This window comes from Malurus melanocephalus, unplaced genomic scaffold (genome assembly GCF_030028575.1).
Source record: "Malurus melanocephalus ecotype Western Australia unplaced genomic scaffold, MMel_1.1 scaffold_237, whole genome shotgun sequence".
NCBI lineage: Eukaryota > Metazoa > Chordata > Aves > Passeriformes > Maluridae > Malurus > Malurus melanocephalus.
In genome coordinates, this window is record NW_026623469.1 from 951,570 (window position 1) to 977,662 (window position 26,093).

Consider the following 26,093-nt stretch of genomic DNA (forward strand, 5'->3'; position numbering starts at 1 on the left):
AGCAGTCACGGGGGTTGCAGGAAGGACAGATGCCATGGGGCAACTGTCCCAGCACAGGTTCCTGCCTTTAAAAATCTTAAATTTACATAAAATTATCACTGTAAAACCTCTCCACTAGACAGTGCTGCATGGGGAAGGGGACATGAGCCAAGTGAGCTCCAGGCAGAGCACGGTAAAGTCCAGATGTGCAGGAAGAGGCAGAGCCCAGGGGTGATGTGCTGGGGCAGTAGGAATTACTGGCAGGTGCAGGACTCTGCAATCATATTCTCATACTCCTTATACAGTATGCCTCCATTGTGCTCGATCATGAGGACACTGATGGGGCTGTAGCAGTAGGGCACACAAGAGGGCTGGGGCACATTGGCATCCACTAGTTGATGAACAAAGCTCTGCACCACAGCATGGTTGGGAGCATGGTGGTCATAGTGGAGCAGATGGGGACAGGTGCCTTTGCAGTTGTGTGGGTTGTAGCAGTGGGTCCCAGCCCAAGGGTGCAAAACTGACAGGAAGGGGTGGAGGGAACAGTCACTCTTCTCCCATCCCTGCTCCCATAGGTAGTTGGGCAGGTCAGGAGCCAAAGTCCCTGTATCATGCCAGTATCAGTGGGGATCTGCTGCCAGAGGTGCCAACCCTGCCTATTTATCACTAAGGTAGAGAAGGAGGAAAGGGCAGCTAGGAGCCACTGGGGCATCATGGCCTCCTCCTCAGCCAGCATGCATACAYATATGGCGCAGTGCCAGGCTCCCCATGCTGCTGTTCCCCAGCACCAGGTAAGGAGTGACGTCAACTTCGGCCATGGCGGGGACGGGCAGTAAGGCTGAGTAGCACCCTGGGTGCCTCGCCAGCCACCACCAACTCCAGAGAGCAGAGGAGGAGACCACTGCCTAGTGACAGACCGGGCAGATAGACCACAGTGGTTCTAAGGAGGTGCTGGGCCTCTGGCTGGCCCACCAGGCAGTAGGTGAGGGCCTACAAGTTCCAGCAACCTGCAAGGAAGCAGTGACCAGTATCCCCTTAGCACAGTGCAGCAAGCACTGTGCAGCACCCCATTTTCCCATGGTGCTGTCCCAGCCCYACACAGCACAGCAGAGCCTGTGACAGCCATCTGCTCCAGCAGAAGGCAGAAGCTGCAGCAAACAGAAGGCATGAGCTATGGCTTGCTGGTGGGGTGAAGGGCAAAGAGAGTCTGTAACATTTCCTATCCTCTGCACCAACACTACTAGCCTGGCAGAGCATCAAGCAGGCTGGGCAGGGGAGAAGGACACACAAGGGCCAGCCACACATTTGCCCATCTCACCCCTGGAGTAGAGCCTTGGACTCCTGCCAAATGGAACCCCATGGCCAAGAGCAACCCCAACCAGGACACTGTAGGGGGGGAAGCAAGCAGGTGAGAGATACCCTGCCTTCAGAGCTCAATTCCATCCTACTAGCTCAGCTAAGCTTCCATGCCATCCTTAGTGCCCACTGATTCCTTATGTGCCCAGGGTTGACGCCAATGGGAACTGGCCTGGACCAGGTGGAAGGTGTTGAAGCTCAGKCTGTGGTGGGGTCAGTCTTCATAGTCAGTGGCATGCCAGTACAGATTCAGCATCTAGTGCAGGGGCTGCCCATTTGCTGGCCCCACGTGCCAGCCTGGGCTGCCTGGTGCCTATGTTTGCAGGGCCTGCAGGAGAGGCAGGATGGGCACAGCAGGCAGGGAGCCAAGAAGCAGTGGGGACTGGTTTGAAGCCTGGGAAAGGGGCACAACAAGGAGGCAGAGGAGGCTGGTGAAAGAGTAGGGCATAGCCATGATAGGTGAGTGTGTGTTTGGGAAGGGAGCAGGTTAGTGGGCACCAGCAGAAGGATCTCAGGGTGCTGCCAGCTGTTATCACACCAGCTGCTTCAGCTTGGCACAGAAGCAGAAAGGTGGGGGGGATTCTGTATACAAAAAGGAGTACAAATTCCAGACTAAAGAGACTAAAACCTAGATCAGGAGCAAAGCTAACCAAACAGAGCTTGGCTATGGGGGCTGTAAAGGTGTTGGGGTAGGGGAGCGTGGTGAAATGGGGCAGGAGAACCAGCTCACTCAGCMCACAGGCTCCCAGACAGCCTCCTGCTAAATGGTAGGATGTCCCTGCCAAAGCCTATTTTAAAGGCATGATTTCAATCAGGWTTTAAAGAGGCAGAAGGTCCCTGGGTCCTAGGGGAATGAGATTGGAACCTGAGAGGGTGCTCTCATGTGGTGAGAGCCCCTCCAGCTCCCTCCACTCTGCTGACTCTCTGGCAATGGCTCACCACCTTTGTGCCCATTGCTGCAAGCTGGTCCACACTGCCCCAAGCAGGCACAGAGCCTGGGGATCTGCTCCCTGACAGCCCCACAGCACAGCCAGACTGCCCAGTGCCTCACTCTACYCAGCTGGCACTAAGGCACGTGAGTGAGCAGAGCGACCCTGAGCCCAGCAGTGCTGAGTATATCCGGGTCAGCCAGTAGTACCCCACTGTAGGCATCATTCTGCCATCACCATCAGCATGTCCACAACTTTGCGTACCTTGACCAGTTTTCAGGTCTTKCTGCCAGCACCTGCTCAAAGTTGAAAGGTTGTGAGCATGAAGCCCACTCTCTTGTTGGCATGGGCCATTTGAGGCACTGTGCATACTGGGGACTGTGGCTCCATGGTGTTTGCCTGGGGTACAGAGTKGGGTATGGGCAGTTGCAGCCAGTGCCACCTCCAGAGCCCTTGGTGTCATGCCAAAACCCACAGTACACTGTTGCCCTCCTGCTGGGATGGAGTGGGCCAGGGAGTAGGCACACTGGCTGGGAGCCACCAGTGGAGGCACAGGGACATAGGAAAGCTGACGAGGTTGTACTGGTGCCTGCTGACCACCCTTCCTGGTGCCAGCTGGGCACAGTTCTAAGAAGTGGGAGGGCTGTGTGGGGGTGTGTGTGATGCTTAAYGTGCTGTGGGGCCACGTGATAAGCCAGGGCACGGAGCTGTCTCGCTTTGCCAGGCAGCCCTGGTTACTCATTTGGGAAAGTGCACAAGGGGCAGACAAGCCAATGAAGGCTGGGAAAACTCTGGGCATAGCAGCAGCCAGTCATGAGTGGGTGGCMTGACAAGGTGGGTGAGAAGGCCATAGGGAAGAGCAGGAGACTCAGGTTGGCGGTGGACCTGTCAGATGCAGGGACATGTCAAGATGTGGGGACGTATGAGGGGGAAGTATGCCTCACTGCTGGGTGGGCTCCAGCACTACAAACAGCCCAGGTTGCCCCATGGCATCTGTCCTTCCTGCAACCCCCGTGACTGCTRCCTGGTTTTGGTGGGAAAGGTGTCTTGGCCTGATGCTCTCAGAGATGAGCTGTGTCCCTAAAMTGGAGTGTGAAGCTCTTGGAGGTGCTATGAGTCTCCTGGTGGAGCCAGGGCAGGGTGAGAAATCCAGGTGTCCCTGTGTCTTGCATTTGACATTGGTGGTGTCAGGATCTGTCACATGTCAGGTGATGTGACTGCCTGTGGGATTCCTTCCCAACTCACATGCACCCCATCCCTGTCTAGTCTCAGCTGCAGAAGCATCTCACTGGGCTGAGAATTTGGGCTGGATGGAGGAAGCCTCTCTCCTCCTCTGTAGTTCTGCTCTGGAAGGGCTGTGAAAAACTGGAGGGACCTGAGCTGCCATCTCTGCTTCCAGTGCTAGAGGCTGAGGCAGCTGTCTGTGCTGGGGTCTGCCTGCTGCTTCCCCTGACACACTTGTTCTTTAACACTTTGGCTTTTCTAGCAGGGCTCAGGTCTTGTCTTATACCAGAAGTCAGACTTCTGACCATTGCAGATGTCTCTCTGCCTTCTTGCACTCTTGCTTTCACACAGGCCTTGGGCTCTCCCTGGCACATCCCTGTTCCCAGAAGGATCAGTCCCACTCTCAGTACCCCTGCTGCCTGATTTTACTCTATTTATTGCTTGACTGTGAATAAATAAATTGATTTTGCTGAAGACCATATTGGCCTGTTCTTGCACTGTCCCTGGAGTGCAGCAGGTGCCCCCTGGGATAGGCTACCATAAGCTGTATCCCCGTGTAAGTGCCCTTGTGCTTTCACTGGAGTGGGGTGGGTGCAGGGGTAAATGCCAACTGGTTCAAGCAGGACCTGTGAGAAGGAACTCCCCTGGAGCATAGACCTGCCCAAATGTAGAGGATACCAGATGTGGCTGCAGGCAACTGCCTCTATGGGACTGGGAACAAGATGCTGTAAATCCCTCTGTATGGGACAAGAGTTGCAATGAGCCAGGTGTCCTGGGGCTGTCTGTCACCATTTGGCCAAGGCATTTCTCTGCCAGGGCAATTTTGGGTAGGTATCTACAAGCAAACCTGCCTGTGGCTGGATATGATGCCCTGTTTGTAGTGCTGGAGCAAAATTTCCATTCTTTGAGCAGCAAGGCATAGGTGGCAGTCATCATCCTTGTTACCAGAGCTTGGGGGCAGTGTGACCAGGGTGCAATTTCTTCTCAGCTCATGGCTCTTGCCAGGGTCTCCTCTTGCTTGGGCGCCAACCCCATCTGTTAATGMCGGCCAAAACTCCATGGAGATGTTTAAGCACTAATATTTTTCCTGTAAGCGTTTGCTGATGGTCAGGATGCTGTCAACGCCAATCCCTCCCTTTCCTGCCAGCCTTGAAGTTTCTTTCCTATCCTGGAAGAATGAGAAACCACAGAGGCCAGGCTCCTCTCCTGCCCCTTGTYCCCAGTTTAGCCATATCTTGGTCATGGGTGAGGAATCAATGTCTTCTGCTTTTTTGGAAGCTCACAGATCTGACCCCTATCAATCATTAAGTGTATGGTGTTGACTGATTCAGGCAAGCAATGATAAAAGGCATGGAGCTGGGCATGCACCCAGCCCTGGACACTGTAGGATGCCAGTGGCCCCCCTCCCTCACCTGCTGCCAACACCCCAGCTCCTTCCCCGGCCCCAAAGCCCACACTGAGGCTTTGCTTTGTTTCCACAGGGTGCCCATTGACTATCCCTCCTGCTGCCTCTCCCAAGTGGGCATGACCACCTCACATCCCACATCCTCCAGGATGGCACTGGGCAGAGAGGCAACATGTCATAGGTGCCCTTGCAGTATGTGCCCTTGCTGGGGCAAATCTGGGCCGGGTACAGTACAGGGGTGTCAGGATGGAGCTCACCCAGCTGGGGAGAGGAGTTGCTCCCCACGCACCCTGCCAGGCACTGTTGCTGGAGGCAAACAGGGATAGCCAGGATCCAGATACCCCACAGAGGTCCTGGCAGCCCCCACCTGGGGTGAGAGGTAACAAGGGGCTGTTTCTCAGCCTAGGACCAGGAGGAGCAGGTGCCTAGAGGAGGTACCTGACAGATGGAGTTGGCAGTGCTACGGAAGMCTCAGCACTCAGAATGGCTGACAGGGCCAGTGCAGTCCCCACTACCGTCCCCAAGCATCACCATCAGCCTGGCATTACTCCTCTCCCTCCTCTTGCTTCTCTCCASCTCCTTCAAGGTGGGTCTGGCCATGAGGGTCATGTCTCAGGAGACTCAGAAACCCCCTCTCTGCCTCATCTGCTCCTCTGGGTGCTCCAGGAGCCCCAGGGGGTGGGGGGGCATGTGATCCCCCAGCTGCCCCACACAACACYCTTCTAGAGGATGGAGGACAGCAGCCCCCTAGGTCCCCACTGCTGGCACAGCATTGAGTGTGTCACCAGAGCCTGCAGTGACTGAGGACACCTGCTCATCCCCTGCATCACCCCCTGCATCACCCCCTGCCTAGCCTTGCCTGCATCCCTGAGAGAGACTCTTCATGTCTCTCATCCCTACAAGCCCTGGGATCCCCTCCATGTACCCTGATGTTCCCAGCCATGGGGCCTCACAAGTACTGCAACCCCACCAACTTTGTGAGTTCTTGACCCTGTGATTCCTCACCCCTACACCATTCTGCACTGCCCACAGTCCAGGGACCTCCTGTGCACACCACTGTGGTGTCCTCCAGTTCCAGTAAGTCCAGACTAGGGCATCCCCCTTTTGCCCTCAGGTGCCCCCATCTCAGGGCTGTTTCGCCTCTAGACACCCCTCTGGACACCCTGGCCCGGCTGCTCTGCCCCACAGGRCTGGGTGTGTGCCCCAACACAGTATGAGTGCTGACAGCCACTGGCATCCCCAGGAATGTCTATGGTGCACTGAGACCAAGGCACTGTGTACACTCACTGCTGGGACAGGACTCCAGCAGCCATATGCCCTGTGGGCTGGGCCAGMGAAAGACTGTGCTGCCGAGCTCCCTGGGGCAACGCTGTGGCTCCATCACTCCAGATGCTCTGCACAGAAAATAAATTCACTGTCCCCTGCCCACATTCAGTAATTTTCTRTCCCTGCCCAGCTGTGCAAAGGCAGATTACATGGATGATAGGGCCATGTGTGCCTCAGGGTGGCATATGACACCTGCGGGCTCCTGTATCTTCCCAACAGGTGCAGAGTCTGACACAGCACCCACTTGGCCCCCACCTGCCCAACGAGGTCCCCAGGACAAGGACCTCCACATGCTGCTGGTGCACCTGTATGGGTGCACATCTGTATGATGCACACGTGCCGGCCCACATCTGTACACACAGGTGTATGCAGTGTATGCCTGTGTGTGCATGTGAATGATTATGTGTGTGCATGTGCTTACGTGTGTGTATGCTTATGTGTGAGTAGCTGTGGGTACGTACAAGTTTGCACACTTGTGGCTTTATGTAGGTGTGCATGTGCGTGTGTATTTCTGTGTGCTCTGGACACATTGAAATGCAAAGGGTGTGTGCACACCTGTGTACACATATGTGCATGTGGATKTATATGTGCACACGAGTCTGTCTGTGCATGTGCTCCAGTGCAGGTAGGTGTGTGCACACCTGTACGTGTGCATGTGTGTGCATATCCATGCCTCTTACATGCACATGCACACCTATGGACGTGTCCATGCCTCCGTCGACAGGTGTGTCTGTGTGTCTGTCCATGCATATGTGTGTGTGTCCATACAGAYCCACACTGGTACGCATATCCATCTGTGTGTCCGTCTGTGTGTCTGTACAGTCCCACACCAGCACGTGAACCCACCCGTGTGTCTCTGCGGTCCTGCACAGGTGCATGTGTTTGTGTGTCCGTATGGTCCCACAATAGTCCGTGTGTCCGTTACACACCGACACAGGTATCCATGCGTCCGTTGTMTATCCGTGTGTCCATGTGTGCGTCCTTCTGTCCGGGTATCCGTGTGTGTGTCCGTGCGTGCGTCCATGGATCCATCTGTCCGTCCGACTATCCGCGTGTCCACGCTCAGCGTTGCTCGGTCTTCGCCCAGCAGGGGGCGCCGAACGCCACTGCCCACCGGCCCCCGGGGCCGCCATGGCGACAGGTCCTGCCCACTCGGTAGTGAGCGCTCCGTGGGCCGAGGCCTCTGCTCCAGCGCGGGTCAGCGCGGGTGCGGCGACCACTCAGGGGCTGCCGTGGTGCTTGCGGCGACCACTCAGGGGCTGCGGTGGTCCTTGCAGCGAGCAGGCGGGGCCGGGGGGTGGAGCGGGGCCGATGGGCGGGGTGGGGGTGCTGCTAGGACCCGTGGCGTCCCGCCAGYGCCAGCGCTGATCCCAATCTTGTCGCCGCCGTGATGAGGAGCCGGAGCAACTCGGGCGTGCGTTTGGACGGCTACGGGCGCCTGGTGCAGCAGACCATCCTTCGCCACCAGGTACGGACCCTACCCGGGAATGGGGGCGGGCTCGGCASCCCGGCGCGCCTCTCCGGTCCCTGGGCCAGGGAGTTCTGTGAGAACGGTGTGTCCCCTCCGCAGGACGCGGTGACGGGRCTGCTCCCCGCCAGCGCCGACCAACAGGACGCCTGGGTCCGGGATAACGTCTACAGCGTCCTGGCGGTCTGGGGTCTTGGCCTGGCCTACCGCAAGAATGCCGACCGCGACGAGGACAAGGCCAAGGCCTATGAGCTGGAGCAGGTAGGAGGGAGCAGGAGCCGGGGGCGGAGCTGATGTTACCCGGGGACTGCCGTCACCCCGGGTTGGTCAGCCTTTGGCGTAGCTGGGCCAGGGGCCCAAAGGCAATGCAGTGAGGGCGAGGACAGGGCTGTCTCCCGACGCGGGAGCGATAGGAACGGATGTCAGAACCTGCTCTTACCATACCACACTGGAACCCAACAAGAGGGTCCAGACCTCTGGCTCTGGGGTGATCTGGGGCCACAGCCCTTCTCTCAAGGTTTGGGGAGCCATGTCCTGCAGCCTTGCCCTCTGCCCCTCTGCATAGCATGGCAACCTGGCCTTGCTGGCAGACCAAGAAATCTTCCCTCTGCTGCCACCCAGGGAGCAGGGACTGTGAAAATGTGAGTAGGGGCTCTGATTACAAACGCTGAACCCTGCAAAGGTCAGTGGCCAGCTGATCCCGAGTCAGGGTTTCTCCTGGAGATTAACAAGTGTGTTTTTCTYGTTCCTGCAGAGCGTGGTGAAGTTGATGCGGGGGCTGCTTCAGTGCATGATGAGACAGGTAGGGGTTAGGGAGTACCTCTGAGTKTCAAGTGGTCTCCTTAAAGCTCAGCTATGCCACAGAGACTATCAGTCTTAGCTGTGCCAGCCATCTCCCCAGCTTTCCCAATGAGCAGAGAGAAGGCCCCTTTCCAGCAAGTTTTGAAATAAGTTCTGAGTGAGCATCTCTCCTGGGTGTGATTGAAATTCCACTAAGAGCTGTGGGCTGGTGGCCAGCAAAGCCTTTGCCAGATGCTCCCTGTCTCATGGCCTGGCTGGCGCTAGGACTCTGCACCTCCTCCCTGGGGGCGTTTTGGGTAACCTGTTTCTCTGTATGGTGCAGCTGTGGCAGTGGACCCTCCACAGCTGCAGCCCTGTGCCACAGCGGCATGTGAACCTGCATTCACTGTCTTGGTGCACAGTGGGGCTCAGCCCAGGGGTTGTGGAATTTCTGCCTTGCCAGGCATGTCTCCATGTGCTCRGCTCATGGCATGGGGCAGCCCTTGGCTTGGGAGCTGTCAGACCTCTSTGGAGACAGGGTTTGATGGATACCTACATGTCTTTGCCCTTCTCAAGGTGGACAAGGTAGAGGCTTTCAAGTACAGTCAGAGCACCAGGGACTGCCTGCATGCCAAGTATAACACCCACACCTGTGCCACTGTGGTAGGAGACCATGAGTGGGGTCACCTACAGATGGATGCTACTTCCCTCTACCTCCTCATGCTGGCACAAATGACAGCCTCAGGTAATGCTGGGGGCTGCCATTGCRGCTTTGAGTGTGCTGGTCTTCAGGTTTGCCAGAGTCTCAGTTTGGGTGCAGCTTCCTGTGTGCCAAGCTGTTGCAATGGCTTCCCTGACCCCCACTGTTTTCTTATGCTCACATCACCTGAGGTGGGTTTGGTGCATCAATATTGGTGTCTCTAAGAGCTCCTGTTGGTCTGAAGCCTCAGTGCTGCCATGGGAGGTGGGAGTAGAGATGGGGTCAGCTAGGACATAACTCTCATTGGGCAGGCATGGGAGGAGTGGGGAGGAGTCATCCCTGGGTTACTGCAGCCCCAGTCKGGGTATGCTTGTGGGCTTGGAGTGGCTAATGTGAATTCTTCCATCTGCTTCAGGCCTTCACATAATTCACAGCTTGGATGAAGTCAACTTTATCCAGAACCTCGTGTTCTACATTGAAGCTGCCTACAAGACTGCGGTGGGTAGCATGTGCTGGGGAAGGGGGGTGTGCTCCAGTGGTGGAGATACTGAACTGGTGTCTAAAAAAAGCTGTGGGCTCCCCCTGCGCCACACTAGCACCTTCTGGAAGCATCACTAATGGATGGGGTTCAAAGGCTTTCTGGGTGTGTTCTGAACCAGTGCCTGGTTTACAGGACTTTGGCATATGGGAGCGTGGGGACAAGACGAACCAGGGCATCACCGAGTTGAATGCCAGTTCTGTCGGCATGGCCAAGGTGAGCTGGGGAGAAGTGCTGACTGCAGTGGTGAGGAGAACCAAGTGGCCCTGAGCTGCTTTTTGACAGGGTAGGCTGAGTGTGTTGAACTGCTGAGGCTCAATGCCCCRTGCAGTGATTGGCTCCTGGGGAGCAAAACTCTTCTCCGTGTGCAYTGGGGATAAAACTGTGCCCTTCTAGCCTGGATTTTGCCTGAACTGTGAGCAAAAAGTTAATGGGGGTTGTGTGTCAGAAATGGCTCAGGCCCTTTTGATGTTTGGAGATGTGGTCCCATTTTTACCAGGGATGTTCTGCAGCCACAGCAGGGTTCAAATTCTTTTAAATTTAGGCAGTGCATTACACACAGGGAATGAGGCGCTCTGATGGAGCGAGAGCTCTTACAGGTGAGTGTCATRGTGAGGGACATACCTCTTCCGGTCTCACCCTGCTTGCAGGCTGCCCTGGAGGCACTGGATGAGCTAGATCTCTTTGGAGCCAAGGGAGGCCCACAGTCGGTGATACGGGTGCTGTCAGATGAGGTGCAGCACTGCCAGGTGAGATCCACTCAGGTGTTATACTGTCGCAAGAGGCACTGTGATCTGCCTGGTTTGGGTGTGAAGGATGCCTGGCCTGGCAGCCTAACCTCCTTTCCCTTTTGCCTAGTCCATCCTCCACTCAATGCTGCCTAGGGCCTCCACATCCAAGGAAGTGGATGCCAGTGTGCTCTCTGTCATCTCCTACCCCGCATTTGCTGTGGAGGACAGCGAACTGGTGGAAATCACCAAGCAGGAGATTATCACCAAGCTGCAGGTAAGCATCTTTGACCTTGTCTCACTGTTCCCAGAAGTCCAAACTGTTGTAGCCCTTTTCTTGCCAAAAACATGCTCTGTGGGGGGTTGCTGGGGCATGTCCTCTCCCAGTCTCTGTGACTTGTGGCAGTGGTGTGCAAAGAAGTAGCCTTGTGTGCTGTGGCCCCGGGCTGTRATTGAATCACCAGAGTGCTGGATGAGTGAGGGGGGAGGGGGTGTTTGGCTGAAGGAGACACCCTGCCCCTGCTTCTGCATTGAATGTGCAAGATACTTCACACTGTGCCTCCTTCTCAGCAAATCTTTCCCTTCTTTTCAGGGGCGCTATGGCTGTTGCCGCTTCCTCCGGGATGGATACAGGACTCCCAAAGAGGTGAGTGTCCTCAGCTCTTCTGCCTGGCAGAACTTGATTGCCAAGCAGCAGCCTGCCTGGATGCAGTGCAAAGGCTGTGTTGGGGAGCTCTGGGAAGACAASAGGTCTGAATAGCCCCAGGCAGCGTCATGGGTCTGGGCAAAGCTTCCCAAAATGCCAGAGCTCATTGCAGAGKTGGTACATCCCACCCATGTCCATARCAGATGGCCAGAGCTGGCTCTACCTGCATCCTGGTACCTGGTGCTGTGTCTTTCTTAGGCTGGGAGAAGGTGGGACCAGTGGCCCACATGGAAGCCTTTCTGAGGGGTCTTTCCCAGGGCTGCACCAGCCTTGAGCRAGGGCTGGAGGCCTGGGGAGGTGACTGTGCAGAGCTGCTATCCAATGCTTTTGTAAGCAGCAGCTCTGGAGGTGGCAAAGCTGCTTCTGTCTTCTCTTATACCAGCAGTGGGCGCTGCCAGAATGGCCGTGGGAGCAAGTGGAGAGTTTGCTGATTTGGGGAGAGAAAACAGGAAAATTTTATAAGCAGCGGTCTCATTTGATAACCACTGAACTAGAAAATGATACTCAGARGCTTTTAAGTCATCACCAGCTGCTGGGCCTGTAACCTTTGGGCACGAGTACCTYTGAATACTTCTCCTTCGCTGCGCCTCTACAGACCTGCCCATAATAGGCAGCATGAGAGAASCAGCCAGAGCCAGAGAGAAGCAGCAGTGTTTCCAGTCCAATGTTCCCAGCGCTTACGAGCTTTGGCAGCATTCAGAGTTGTGGATGACTTACTTCTGGGGAGCTGCGCAGCGATGCCTGCAGAGGCATGCAGCTGCCTGGAATCAGTTGGGGTTTTGGRAGCTCCTTCTGTCCTCTCTGCCTGAATCATCTGCTAAGGCCGGCACTCTTCCTTCTCTGCAACAGACAGAGCAGTTACCAGAGAGGGTCGAGTAAAGGGCACAATACCACTCACAGCTGAGGTGGGAGGACTGCACAGTCAGCTYTTCATCCTGATAGCTTCCCTTTTGTCAGGCTCATGGTGACACCACATGGCAGGAGGACCCTGGAGGGATCTCTTTGGCCCTATGTGACCAGCCCAAGCCTTCTCACCTGGCTGGGCCAGCTTGGTGATRTTGGAGGAGGCATGCTGAGGGGCTCAGGCAGAGCAGGCAAGGCAAAGGGGACCCAATGTGGCACAGGGGATGTCATGCTGTTGCTGTACAACAGCACAACATCTGGGGTGTTCTGGGGGCTCTGGGGGGTGCTCCTGGGGATGAGGTAGATCACAGGAAGGGTAAGTCTCTCCATCATCRGTGCAGGGGGCTCAGGAGGGGGTAGTCTGATGGAGAAAACAGAGACTGGAGGTGAAACTACTTTTTAGCTCTGTCTTGACCATCTGCAGAGGAGGGATGGGAGGACTTTTGAGGCTGGGGTCTCAGGAGGAGGAGAAGTTCTGTCAGTTTGAGCAGATCCTGTTACACACYGCCTGCCTTGCTGTCACTTACAGGACCCCGAACGTCTCTACTATGAGCCTGCTGAGCTGAAGCTATTTGAGAACATCGAGTGTGAGTGGCCTCTCTTCTGGGCATATTTGATGATTGATGGGATTTTCAGTGGAAACATGGAGCAGGTAAGATAGGCAGGACCTGCTGGGCTGGTGGAAAGAAGTCCCTGGCAGGAGAGGTGTGCAGGGGAATGATGCAGGGAGCCATGATTGGTGGCAGATTCCCTCTTCTCTCTTCTCAGGTGCAGGAGTACCGGGAAGCCCTTGAGGGCGTTCTCATCAAGGGGAAGAATGGGGTACACCTGCTGCCAGAGCTGTACAGTGTCCCACCAGATAAGGTGAGTAATCTTGAGCTATGGTGGGAAGCAGGAGTGTCTTACAGAATCACAGAAAATATTCTTGGGAAGGGACCCCCAAGGATCATCAAAGTCCAGCTGCTGAAACTCCTGGTCTTATTACCAGATAATTAAGTTTTAAGTGTTTATTTATCCAAATTGTTAGTGAAGGGGCACATTAGTGCATGGAAACCTCATGTATAAAAAGGATGGTTTGGAGCTGTTACAAAACTCTTGGATAAAAACTGGGGTTTTCTCCCAAAGCATTTCTTGCTCCCATACGCAAGAGTTCTTTTCTGACAGTCTGCTCACGCAGAGACTGTGTGCTCCAAGAGCTCAGGACAAGCAGACCTGGGCTGAGTAGGTGGTGCTGAGCTCCTATTCAGTGAGGGGAGGGGATYTGTGTAGGCCTGGGCTAAGAGCAGTGGCCTCCTGATGCCCAGGTCTTCCAGGACAGATGTGCTCCTCACCAGTATCAGAAAGCATCTCTGGATGCTTCTGGGGGATGTCAGTCCTTCTAGTGGGATGGCCTGAGCTGGGAAACCAAACACGGGCTGAGCAGCTGATCTGTTGTCTGACACAGATGCCTGGGGCAGTCACGAGAAGAGAAGCATGTAACCAGGGTTTTTTATACCCTCTGTGACAAATGCTGCTGTGGGGTCTTGTTTTAACCCTTGAACTGCTGGACTTCGAGATACAGTGAGGATGCTTCCTTCAGCATCCTGTGTCTGTGGATCCCTTCTTAACCTCCTGGCTTGTCTTCCAGGTGGATGAGGAGTACAAGAACCCACACACTGTGGACAGGATACCCATGGGCAAGCTGCCACACATGTGGGGACAATCCCTCTACATCCTGGGTTGTCTGATGGCTGAGGTAGGGTCACCATGGGTGCTGCAGAGGGCTGTGGGACCACGCTCTGAGTTGTGACAGTGCAAATGCTGCCTCCTGCCATGGGGAAGCTGTCACCTCCATCTCCCAGGACCTCTTAAAGGTGGGTTGTCCATAGGCATCCCTCATTTTCCCCATAAAATKTTAATCTCTTTTTACCTTTTTTGCCACAGGGGTTTCTAGCTCCTGGTGAAATAGATCCCCTCAACCGCCGTTTTGCGACTGTGCCTAAACCTGATGTGGTGGTCCAAGGTGAGGGAAGGGAACCAGTCCCAAATCCCTGAGCCTGTCAGGTGGGGAAATCTAGCTGTGCAGAAATCACAGAGGTGGCTGTGAGGTGGTTCTGCTGACTGGGTTGCTGCCAATACAGCCCAGTGTCAGCCCTGGCAAGGTGGGTGAAAGATGGGGTGCAAGTCCTACCATTTCATCCTGTGTTGACCCAGATAACAGCCCCCTCTCAGAGAGACTGAAAACTGTCTTCCTGCCACTTGGTGGGGAAGACTTGGGTGTATAGAATGTTTGGAAGGGCAAGGCAGACTTCTGCAGTGGGAACTGGTTCCCAAGGGACCCCAGACAGCTTCCTCTCTGTGATGTGTGCCTTGTATGTGTCCCCAAAGGCATGGGGCAGTGCTGTCACTCCCTTGTGCCTCTGTTGCACTGAGACTGTCTTCCACCCACAGTGTGTATCCTGGCCGAAACAGAGGGGATCAAGGCAATCCTGCAGAAGGAGGGCATTGATGTGGAGACTGTGGCAGACGTCTACCCCATCAGAGTGCAGCCTGCTCGTATCCTCAGCCACATCTATGCCCGGCTGGGTGAGCTGGGCTCTCTGCTCTTGCAGCAAAGGTGGTGCAGAAGGGTCTGTCCAAACCTGGCACTCCTGCTCATAGACACTCATGGCCTGCTCTCTGCCTGGCTAATGAGGGTTCTGCTGTCCATTTCTAGGCCTGATAAAGCCACTCATGTCCAAGGGGAGCAAGGTGGCAGACAGTGCTGTTCTGTGTGATTCTAACAGGGATAGAGCTTTGGCTTGCAGTTGCTCAGTCACCCCAGGGACAGACAGAGGCTCTGATCCCTGCGGGTTGAASCTGGGCAGGAGCTGACTTTTGTTCCTGTACTCAGATCTGGGTGGGGAAGGCTAGCCACACCCCAGGAAGCGTCCTCTGGCCATCCCTGGCAGAGAGAGCCTGGAGCCCAGGCAGTATGGCTATTGCTAGGGCATGAGCAGGGCTGAGTGTGAGGGGAGGATGTGCTTGGCTCTGCGTGCTTGCTCCCTGATTCTGCACCYGCTCAGGCATGGGGCTTGTTGCGCAGGAGCCAGAGATTTAGCCTGGGCCAAAGGAGATACCTGATCTGCTGTGATTTAATTTGTCGGCTAATTTAGGCCACCAAAAGGCCAAGTGTGACATGGGAGCGGGGAGCAGCCTGGCAGCTGCCAGATCTGATGAGCAAGGGGTGATGTTGCTGCACCATCTTGGGCTTTGGAAGTAATCCAGGAGCAATTGGAATGCTGATAGAGCTGTCAATTTAGCGGGGCCAGCCCTATGTAGAGGGGCACCCCTAGCCCTGCTCCAGCTCCTGACATGCCCAAAGACCAGGAGGTATGACATTGCAGAAGTCAGGACAGGCTGTGTAGCTGTTYTAGCATGTCTCTACTGCTCTGGACAGGTCTGGGAACAGAGAATTACTATCCCTTAATGCTGTACCAGCTTGACACAGGGTTCTGGGGTTTCCCAACCACAAGCCAGCATTTCCCTGCTGGCTGGTAGCCAGAAGCCTGGCACTGSTTACTGCTGCAGCTGCTTTTGTGAGGAGGTTTGTACTAAAAGCTCCTCTTCTGCCCTCCCAGGCCGCAACAAGCAGATGTGCCTTACAGGACGGCCATATCGGCATATGGGCGTCCTTGGGACCTCCAAGCTCTACAAAATCAGGAAGAGCATCTTTACYTTTACCCCACAGGTGGGTGACATTGTACAGACTCATTCACAGTTATTCTGTGATATGAACCTGGGCAGGATGTTTCTTCAGTGGCTGGGTACTCAAGTTATTTTAAGGTGTGACCCAACAGTCTTGAACGGTCTGGGAGTGTGGAGCAGTCCAACTCTGTGACATGAGGCATTACMGTTGGTGGTCCTGGATGTGTGCATGTTAGGACAGTTTGAGCCTTCTAATGATCAGTATTGGGTGAAAATCTCTGCTCACCCTGATAAGGACACCAGGAGGAGACTGATGGCAGGCATGTGTCTAGGGGACGAACAGTGTTGCAAGCCTAGCACTATGGGGAGTTCCAAGCACATATTTGCTTGAAACAGGCACAACATGGACTGGCTGTGTGGGGCCTGGATGCTGCTGCTGAGCTGTGGCGTTAGTTACCTCCTCATAGTTGTTAGTGGTCAGAAGTTGCCCTGGGGGTTGAGGGTCCTTTGCTAGGCTGTACTAGCACCTGTCAAGTAAGGTGGATGAGCCATCAGTGCAAAGGAGCACGCCCTCAGGATGCCCAGCACGGCTAGCCTGATTGTGTGCCTGTGAGAAGACATGGGTGGCACCATAAGAACCTGGTGACTGCATGAAGGGCTGATCACATCTGCTGTCCTCACAGTTCATAGACCAGCAGCAGTTCTATCTGGCTCTTGACAACAAGATGATTGTGGAGATGCTGAGGACGGACCTCTCATATCTCTGCAGCCGCTGGAGGATGACTGGGCGACCAACTATCACCTTCCCCATCTCCCACACCATGCTTGGTATAGATACTCCAACCTTGCAAGGCTTTTGGCTAGAGCAGCCCTGAGAAATGGCTCTGCAGGACGAAGGGGGTGGGCAGATGTGTGACCATCTCAGTAATGGGATGGTGAAGCTAGAGCAGCCAGTAGTGTCCTGTGAAGAGCTTACTGCTCAGAGGAGCCACACTGGCCTGGCAGCTAACAGGGTTGCCTGTCGGGCACTAGTGTCTGCTACTCAAGGGCTGTTTGCTGGCACGTATGTATTCAGTCTCCAGGAAAATAGGCTTGTGGGAAGGCCTTTTGGGARGAAGACCAAAAGAGCAATTTCTCTGTAGAAGTCTTCTTGGTGCTCTTACTGCATCTTGACTCTTCCCTAAGACTGACCATCTGCTAAAGGCTTTCCTGGTCAACAGAGAGGGAAAAACAGTAAACCAGAAGGAGGAAAGGCACAGAGCAGAACTGGCTTGCCTGCAGCAGCTCACAGCTCCCCTGTGAGTCTGGTGCAGGGAAGTGACTTTGTTCTGCTTTAAGGCCTTTCTGTATCCTCGTATACTTGAAATCCCCTTAATTTCTCAAGCATGCCTTTTGCTGTGGTCCCTCTTGCCCTTGAAAGCAGCCCACTTTTCTGCTGTCTCATGTGAAAGGCAGAGACAGAGATGAGGGCTGTTGGGTGCTGCTCTCTGGTACTGTCAGGTTCAGCCCAAGGTGAAATCTCAGGAGTGCATTCTGGCTTGGCTTTCCTTGAATCCTGTCTGGACAGTTGAGAATTTTCCTTTTTGGGTGGTGCTTTTGGTACCACAGTCTGACTGTGTACCCCAAAGTAAGGGTCTGGCCATGGTGCTTTGGGTGTCTGAATGCCTGCCTGCTCCTAGGTTACTTTCTGGGAGTGAGTTTGAGTGTGAGAGCCTGACTGCCTGTGCTCTTCCACACAGATGAAACTAGCAGCAGTGTGCACCCCACAGTGCTGGCGATGCTGCAGAAGTTGCAGGACGGGTATTTCGGTGGCGCAAGGTGAGTGCAGCTTCCTGTGGTGCAGGAAGGAGAGGGCTGGTGGCTTCCAAAAGCCTGGTTATGAGGATACCTGCTGGGCAGAGCATAGGCTGTGGAAGAGCAAGCTGAGGAGGATATAGTGGGATGTGCTAGGCTTTCAGTGTGCCCTGGGGCTACAATCCCAGCTGAGGAGATAAAAGAGAGGACATAGCTCTTCATGTCATCAAACCCATGCTGCAGGATACCTCTAATAGCTGTTGGGCATCCMTTCCATGCTCACCTGTGGCTGAAGTAGTTGCAGACAGTTAAAGTAGACACTGGTGTGTGTATGCCCCTCATGAACGTGTCTCTCCCCATCAAAGGGCAGCCAGGAGGTAAAACCAAGGCTATTGTTTCCCATTTCCTCTTTATCTSACCTCCCTATCTCTTGCCCAGAATTCAGACTGGTAAATTGTCGGAGTTCCTGACAACGTCATGCCGAACGCACCTCAGTTTTATGGACCCTGGGCCAGAGGGTAAGRTCTTTGCCAAGAGTTACAGGCTCAGCAGTGATAGCTTTGAGAAGCTAGACACCAAGGAGTGGCTGCATGGCTTGCAGGTAGCATAGGATGGTAAGGGAGAACAGAGGGCCAGTTGCCTCTGTGGAGTGGYAAATGCCTAACTGACCCATAACACCCAACCTCCCTGCCAGCATCCACCACTGTATTCTYCATGTGCTTTTAAGAATGTACTCATCATTCATGAATTTACAGTATTTAGTAAGGGGGTGGAATATACTGTAGTTGTGACAAGGATGAAGTTTCATAAATAACCCTCTTGWCATGGATGCAGAGAACATCTTTGGAGGTTTAGGCAGGGTTTGGGGGAGCAGGAATTTATGTGCTTGTTTTAAAGCAACCAGGTCTTTAATTTTTCATCTCATCATGTTCCCATCTGACCCTCCGTCAACCTCGTCTATTATGAGCAGCTCTGACCTTCATAAGCTGCTGTGTGGAGACGAGATAAAGGGTTGGCAGCCTGCCTCTGCTTGGGAGATGTGGCTGAGGGTCCTTGATGCAGAAATGGTGGTGCAGAAGGTGATAGCACAGTGACCAAGGTGGTGGTGAAGAGCCACCATGTCCCTAATTAATCTGTTTTTTCCCAAAGTCTTTGCCTCTCCGCTGGGCAGAGCTGCATCAGTGAATGCCAAATTGAAGCTTTCCTGCTATGTAGAGAGTACCTGAGAAAGCCTAGGCCCRTCATAGCATGAGGGACCCCCCTTGTGCTGGGTGCAAGTTTTGCTGTTCCCATTGCAAGCAGGCCTGGGGACCTCTGCTGCAGTGACGTCATCATCCTTCCCAGTATCTGCTTTACCTCTGCAGCTCCTGCAGCCAGTGTCTGCYCTGCTGGGACTCTGAATACTCATTTTTCTTGCCCTTCTCTCACTGTACCTGCAGCCTTCTTTACAGGCTGCATCCAAGGTGTCTGCTTCCCCTCCCAGCCTCAGTGAGACGATCTGCCTGGCCTTTCAACAGCATCTCAAAGATGCTAACTTTTAAGGTTTTCCTGTGGTCAGCCAGGCATGTGAATGTTCTCAAGGGTGGCATCTAGAGGACTTTTCCAGCTTAGCCTTCAGGCACTGGCATGAAGCATTCCCATGAGGGGTGGAACAGGGATATCATGCTGCTTCAGGTGCAGTCTACAGCTCACTTTCTCAGGCCAACACACCTCAAGTTTGCCAGCTGGAGAGCAGTGTAGCTTTTCCCTGGTTCACTGTAAGTACATAGCTCTGTMTTGTATCTGGGGCATTTCCCTGCAGGGGCAACCCCTCACTTTTACCTTCTGACTGAGCAGACACCTCTGAGCACCCTCTTCCATGCTGCTGTTAATGCATGGTGCCTCTGCTGCTGTTGATGTGGTGTTGGTAGCTGCTTTAAGCTGCGCAAAGAGCAAGGCAGGAACCATAACTCTAACTCCTACTTAGAAATAACTGTTGCAAAACCCACCCTGCCTTGCTCCCTTGGAGTCCTGCTTGGAAGATGCCCTCGCTGTGCTGGGGTGCTCGTGAGTAGTCTCTGCTTAGACAGGCTTCCCCTGGCTGTGCATCCCCCCACTTCTTCCCTGGAGACAAGGAATGTGAGGGTTTTTCCGCGGGGTTTGAGAGGACACTCCTGTCCTTGCACACATTTGGATCAGACACATGCTGCAGCCCCGCATTGCTTTGTTTGTTAMGGTGGAACTCAGAGGAAGTCCCAGTTTGGGGCAGGCAGTGTCCCAGGCAGGAGTCATGCAGGAACAAGGGTGTTTTGTGTGCCTGGCTGCTGGCACTGTCAGTCCCAGTGGCTGCCAGCACTGGCCCTACGTTGTCACTTCCTGCAGCCAGCAAAGCTTTGTCCTTGCTGAGGCACAGCTGGGAGCTTTCCAGACCTTGGGGTGCCACAACTCAAAATGGCTGAACCCTTGCTCAGCTGCCTTCCCTTCCAGAGGAGACCTACGATGAGGTTGCTCAGTACCTGGATCACCTGCTGCAGCACACAASTCCACAGTCAAACCTGCCTCCCACTACCCAGCGGGGAGGCCTGAACCGCTTCAGGGCTGCTGTCCACACCACCCGTGACCTTATGTCCCTGGCKTCCAAGGCCAAGGACCTGCATGTCCAGAGTGAGTAACTCCAGCACCCTCCACGCCTTCCCTTGAGCCCAGAGGTGAGCCTGAAGTGCTTTGGGAGCTTTCACAGTTGTATGATGCTGGAGTTCCCATGGATTGCAGAGGAACTAAGCCTTTATCTGGGCAAAGGCGTATTATGTGCATTGTGTTACTCCAGGCCATGGAGTGTCTTGGAGTTGGTGCCTATACAGTCTCACGGAAACTCAGTAAAGGATAGCAGCTCCCTGTGGTGTTCCTCTGAATGGATGGACAGGGGTTGCTTCTCCCATAGCCAGCTTCTCTGCAGGGACTGCTGTGGGAGAAGTATGAGAGTATCTGAGGTAGTTGGGGGCACAGCAGTGGTGATAGGGGCTGGATGTATCTCCATCAATATTTGCTGCTTTTTTTTAGATGTTGGGATGTATGTCCCCAGCAGGATCTTCCAGGCATCCCAGCAGTCGGTCAAGCTGCTGAGTTCACCCCACCAGCATGACTCGGATAGCAAGGTGACCTCTGTCTCTCCCAGACTGAGCTATCCTTTCAGCTAGAGCCAGAGTTCCTTGCAAGACTGCAAGGGGAAGGCTTGTTGTTTGACAAGGGGGAACATGGCATGGGTCCATTTGGTGGTTGTGGTGGTGCTAATCAGCAGCACGGGTCTCCCTTCCCTCAGAGCCATGCACTATACACAGAGATGAACTTGCCCCGTGACGAGGATGGCAACGTGGACTGCAAGGCACTGGTGGACCAGCTGCGCATCTGCCCCACACTGCAGGAGCAAGCAGACATCCTTTATGTGCTCCACATCCTCAAGTAGGATGAGCTCTGTGGCCTGAGGGCTCACTGTGCATAAAGGTGTTTGGCACAGCCCAGGGGGCCTGCCAGGGAGCTGCTGACATGCCAATTGCTGGATATAACCCAGTGCCTCCTTCACTGCAGGGGACCTGAGTGGCACACGGGGCTTGATGGTGAGCCTGGCCCCACCGTCAAGGAGCTCCTCACTGAGCTGTATGTGCGGGTGGGGGAGACATGCCAGTGGGCCCTGATCCGCTACATTTCTGGCATCCTCAAGAAGAAGGTTGAAGCTCTGGATGAGGTAACAGCTGTCCAGCAAGCCTCTAGCAGGCTGAGGTTTGTCAGGGAGGAGGCAGCAGAGTGAGCAGGTGAACCATGGCTGCATCAGCTCTGTCTCCTGCCATGTGCTGAGCCCTCAAACCCTCAGCCGTTGACAGTGCCTGTCTTTCTGTCCCCAGGCCTGTACTGACCTTCTTTCTCATCAGAAACACTTGACAGTGGGGCTACCTCCAGAGCCACGTGAGAAGACAATCTCCACGTGAGTGTGGCACCTCCTCCGCCCCAAGCATGCTGGGCTGGGTCTGGATGTGAGCCTGCTGCTCTGGGGTCCATGGGCAGGAGTGGCCCTGAGTAGCTGTCCCCAGCCTGTATCTCTCCTCTTGGGCTGTACAAACTGAGGGTATGCAGGGTTTGCTCTGTTGCCTCTTACCTGTTCTGCTGTTTGCACCCCAGCCCAATCCCCTATGAGGAACTTGTTCTCCTTATTGATGAAGCCAGTGAGAAAAACCTCAGTGTGTCCATCCTCACCCAGGTGAGGGACCACGATGTGAGGGGACCTCACAGCTGAGTGTCTGCCCTGGTGAACAGCAGTGGGGTGATCTGCCTGTGTCCCTCCAGGAAATCATGGTGTACTTGGCCATGTACATACGYACACAGCCTGCACTGTTTGCTGAGATGTTCCGCATCCGCATTGGGCTTATCATCCAGGTGATGGCAACAGAGCTGGCACACTCCCTGCGTTGTTCAGGTACATGTAGCAGTGACAGCACCCTAGCTGGGGTAGGTGCTGTGATGCTTGGGGCTCTGTCAGCCAGAAGGGAGTACTCTTAAAAGTGGGCAACTCAGGCTAGGACATGACACTGCATGGAAGTGCCAGTGTCTGCAGCTGGACCTGTCCTTGAGCAGCACAAKGAAGTGATTACACTGCAGTCTCTATCCCAGTGTATGTCGGGCTGGCATGGGGAAGAGTCTATATTGTAGGCAACACCTGGAGCTAGTGTATGTCCTTGTCAGATGAGGTCCTGTGCCAGGGCTCCCACTGCTTGCTGATTGGCATGCAGGATAGAAATGTCCTAGGAGGACTGTGAGGCAGGCTACAAAATCACAGTTCTGTTCTCTCCAGCTAGAGAAGCCACGGAGAACCTGATGAATCTCAGCCCATCAGACATGAAGAGCCTCCTCTATCACATCCTCTCTGGCAAAGAGTTTGGGGTGGAAAGGAGTGGTGAGTTTCTCAGCAAAGAGCATCTTGGGGCAAAGCTGAGTGCAGAATGTGGCCAGATCTATGTGTTCCTACTTGTGAGGAGTGTCCCTGTTCTCCCTCATGTTCAGCACAGATGCTTCAGCATTGGAGGGGTCCAGCAGGAAGCTCTGCTCTTCATAAGGATGTTGTTGAGTGACTTCTGGGATCAAGCCCAAATCTCATGGCTATTTGAGCTTTGCTTAGTTTGGCATTTGTCCTGGTTGGGTCTGAATTGAAGCAGTTCTGTTGCATCAGTTCATGGATCTGATGCATCAGTTCATGGATCTGATGCTATCAATGTTAGAGGGCAAGGGCATACAGGGGTATTGGGTGCCCAGGCAGTGATGAGGGATGGCCATGCCTTGACCAATGTTGCCCAGTCTAGACCTCTCTCCCCCTCCAGTGCATTCAGTGGACTCRTCGCTCACCACTGCTGTCTCCATCTGTGATGTGGGAGCTGTTGGGACCAGCAGGCCTGAGCGCATGGGCCTTGTCAGGCTGAGAAGTGAAATCAAACAGGTGAGGGCAGGTGGTGCAGGCTGCTCACAACAGGTCTTGTGAGTGAAAAACAGCTACACACCAGGCAGAACTGATGGAAGAGTGGAAGACTCAGATGTTTCCAGGAGCTAATTTTGTCWCCAGTCTTGCCCTGAGGGGAAAATTGGGGTGAATCTGGTAGTGGGTGGGCAATTGGGCGTTGCCCTGGCAAYGTGAACACAACTTCTCACCTGCTTGAGAAGATGCAGGGGTGGGGAGGACCATGTGGTGTCCCAGGTATGGCAAGTGTCTTGATAGGCCTCTTCCAACAGCAGATCACTTCCTTCTTCTCTTGCAGCAATTGGATAAACGTAGGCAGTCTTTGCCTGGGAGTAAGGTGAAGCCCCCCTGGTCCTGCATCCTCAGCTTCTGCCCCTCATGCCATGCACCAGGCAGCTTCCCTGAATGCATGAGTCAATAAGCTTCCCTCAGCTGTTGGAGCAATGAGTTGGCTTCCCCTCTATGCAGGCTCAGGGCTGCTGTATTCAGGACAATGAAGGAGGCTGGGTCCCTGGGAAAAGGTCAGCATGGCTTAACATTCTGTGGCAGCCCAGGGCTGGCACTGCCCACAACCTTTCAAAGAGCTCCCCTTGGAGTGGGACCTGCCTTGTTTGAACTCACAGGGAAGAAGGCTTCCCTAACCTGTGGGTGTTCTGTCATTACAGCCAGCTGGGAGCTGTGCTTCAGAGCTACTGTGCTCAAATACATTCCATTATACCCAGAAAATCTGCTGAGCAGAATGGCATGATGCTTCCTGTGCCATGACCGGTAGGGACTCTGCTGGACAGTTCACTGGATCCTGTCTGTAGCCTCCTCAGCTCTTTCTCCTCTGGGGAAAGAGGCTTCTGGTCAGCTACAAATGCCAAGGATCTCCTCCTGTGCCTGGCMTGTGTCCGGGAGGAGTCCTGAGCTCTAGAAGGAGTCCAGTCATCAAAGAGATGGAGCTTGCAGGGATCAGGCTGATGCAGCAGATTTAGAGCCAACTTGCTTCAGTGTGAAACCTGACATCACACAGGGTTGTTTGTGGGCAGTGACCTTGCTACTGGTCCCCTGTCTGCTCGAGATTAAATCACTGCCCATGCCAGCAGCCAGCAGGGCAGTAACAGTCCTATTCCTATGTGCAGACCAGCACAAACCCCCTGCTGCTGCAGCCCTGGCATGTGCAGCCTTCTGCAGCTTTCTTTTTGAAATTCCMTCTGTCTTCAGCTAAGCCTGGCCCTGGGATAACTGCCCTGTGACCTGACCTTGATCTGTGCTGCTGCTGCTCTGTTTCATGTAACCACTACTGTGCTCTGGCATGGTCTCATTTCCATCTCTCCCTTTCTCCTTCAGCCSCTCAGTTTGCAGTCTGGGAGCATCGACCTCAAGTCCTCTCTGGTAACCTGTTTGTTGGCTGCACACATGGCGTCTGTCTTGTTTGGGACTGGGCTGTGGGAAAGAGCTGTGCTCTGGGGGGTGCTGCAGGGAGCTAGGACTGTAAGGTGGGCCTTGCTGGGGGTGGGGGATGGCAGCTCTGTCTTGAGAATGAGGCTGGAGAACCACAAGTTCTTGAACAGCAGCAGGCTGCATTCCTGTGGGATATTTAACTTTGCAGCAGCCTCTGTGGTTCTTGCTTTGTCTGCCCAGTCTGCTAGGCACACAGAGTTGCTGGACAAGGACTCCTTTTCAAGCATGCTGGAAGACCAGAGCAGTAAGGACAGCCGGCAGGGTCAGTGGCAGCGGAGACGACGGCTGGATGGGGCCCTTAACCGTGTCCCTGTGGGCTTCTACCAGAAGGTCTGGAATGTCCTGCARAAGGTGAGCTGAACATCAGCTGGTGTCTCTCCATGCACCTGAGSCTCTGGTCCCAGGCATCAGCTTTGCCAGGGGGACTTCGACACTCAGGGCTGGTCCCTGCTGTGGTGTAGATGTGTGCTTCATAGACAAGGCCTGCAGCTGAACTTGGAAAGCTGTGGAAGACTTGCAATTGYCTTGTAGTCATGTAGGACCTACCTCAGCCTGCACTTTGCTGAGGGGAGCTGGGGTCTGCTCAGGTGCTTCATACATCAGACAGACAGGGGCATGGCTGAAAGTGGTCTGGGCACAGCCCATCCTCAGCTCCCATTCAGGTGGGCTCTGGCTGATGCTGAACTGATGGGAAAGGAGTGATGCTGTGTGGAGTCAGGAGGCAGAGCTGGGGTGTATGGGCAGCATGCACCAGTGTTCAAATGGGAACAAGTTTGTGGGCTGGACCTATGCGTCTTAGCATGGTGTTTCTCCAAGCCATAATCACGAWCTCTCCTTCCTGTTCTGCAGTGCCATGGCCTCTCTGTGGAGGGCTTTGTTCTTCCCTCCTCAACAACCAGAGAGGTAGGTTCACATGAATAGGAAGCGGGGCATGTGGGTTTTTGTGTGCTGGGTTACCCTGGCTGATTGCCCAGCATAGCTCAGGAATTGAGCTGGTGATACAGTGCTCTAGGGTACACTTCTTTCTRCCTCTTCACAGATGACCCCAGGGGAACTGAAGTTTGCTGTACATGTGGAGTCTGTCCTCAACCGCGTGCCCCAGCCAGAGTACAGGCAGCTGCTGGTGGAAGCTATCTTAGTGCTCACCATGCTGGTGGATATGGAGGTGCACACCATTGGTGGCATCATAGCTGTGGAAAAGATCTTGCACATAGCCAATGACCTCTTCTATGAGGAGCAGGTAGGGGCCAGGCCTCACCCAGGGCTGCTGGCTACATTCCCCACAGCTGTGCAGCCCTCACCCACTTGGAGGGCCCTGCCTGTTGTCCCTATTGTGTTCATGGGGTCAGCAAAGCTGTAGTATCTTCGTCCCACTGCTCACCATTGATGTGTCATACTATAAGTGCGATAGAGGATGCTTGGGTGGAAGTGGATAAGGGGATGGCCCTCATTACTAATGATGCCTTTCTCCTTCCCTATCCAAAATCCAGAAAGCTCTGGGCGCTGATGAGCACATGCTGGAGAGGGATGCTTCGACAGGCATCTGCAGCCTGCTGTATGACAGTGCACCAAGTGGCCGGTTTGGCACCATGACCTACCTGTCCAAGTCGGTCGCCTTGTACGTGTATGACTTTCTGCCCACAGATGGTTGCTCTATGCAGTAGCT

The 26,093-nt window shown here is 54.4% G+C and overlaps 2 protein-coding genes across 7 annotated transcripts; one reads left to right on the forward strand and one right to left on the reverse strand.

Annotated features, from left to right (window-relative positions):
• Nucleotides 1-233: 233 nt before the first annotated feature.
• BMP15 (bone morphogenetic protein 15) lies at nt 234-1,783 on the reverse strand. The gene is given in 3 exon segments (XM_057374984.1): nt 234-792; nt 794-990; nt 1,481-1,783. Coding segments are annotated over 3 exon segments (1,059 nt in total).
• A 5,759-nt stretch (nt 1,784-7,542) lies between these two features.
• On the forward strand, nt 7,543-26,093 carry PHKA1 (phosphorylase kinase regulatory subunit alpha 1). Of its 6 annotated transcripts, XM_057375041.1 has the most exons (33): nt 7,543-7,687; nt 7,790-7,948; nt 8,442-8,489; nt 9,044-9,212; nt 9,583-9,665; nt 9,841-9,921; nt 10,356-10,454; nt 10,564-10,710; nt 11,026-11,079; nt 12,572-12,694; nt 12,811-12,906; nt 13,670-13,777; nt 13,966-14,044; nt 14,473-14,607; nt 15,642-15,751; nt 16,392-16,536; nt 17,448-17,526; nt 17,941-18,020; nt 19,969-20,145; nt 20,542-20,636; nt 20,801-20,940; nt 21,067-21,223; nt 21,381-21,460; nt 21,655-21,733; nt 21,820-21,949; nt 22,325-22,426; nt 22,848-22,963; nt 23,280-23,318; nt 24,314-24,358; nt 24,608-24,778; nt 25,277-25,330; nt 25,467-25,667; nt 25,918-26,093. In XM_057375041.1, exons 1-33 carry the CDS (start codon nt 7,610-7,612, stop codon nt 26,089-26,091), a joined length of 3,633 nt encoding a protein of 1,210 aa, XP_057231024.1. In that variant the 5' UTR covers nt 7,543-7,609; the 3' UTR covers nt 26,092-26,093. The 6 variants fall into 6 exon arrangements, with proteins under 6 accessions (XP_057231024.1, XP_057231022.1, XP_057231027.1 ...); XM_057375039.1 differs by having other exon boundaries at nt 24,314-24,778; XM_057375044.1 differs by lacking the exon at nt 24,314-24,358.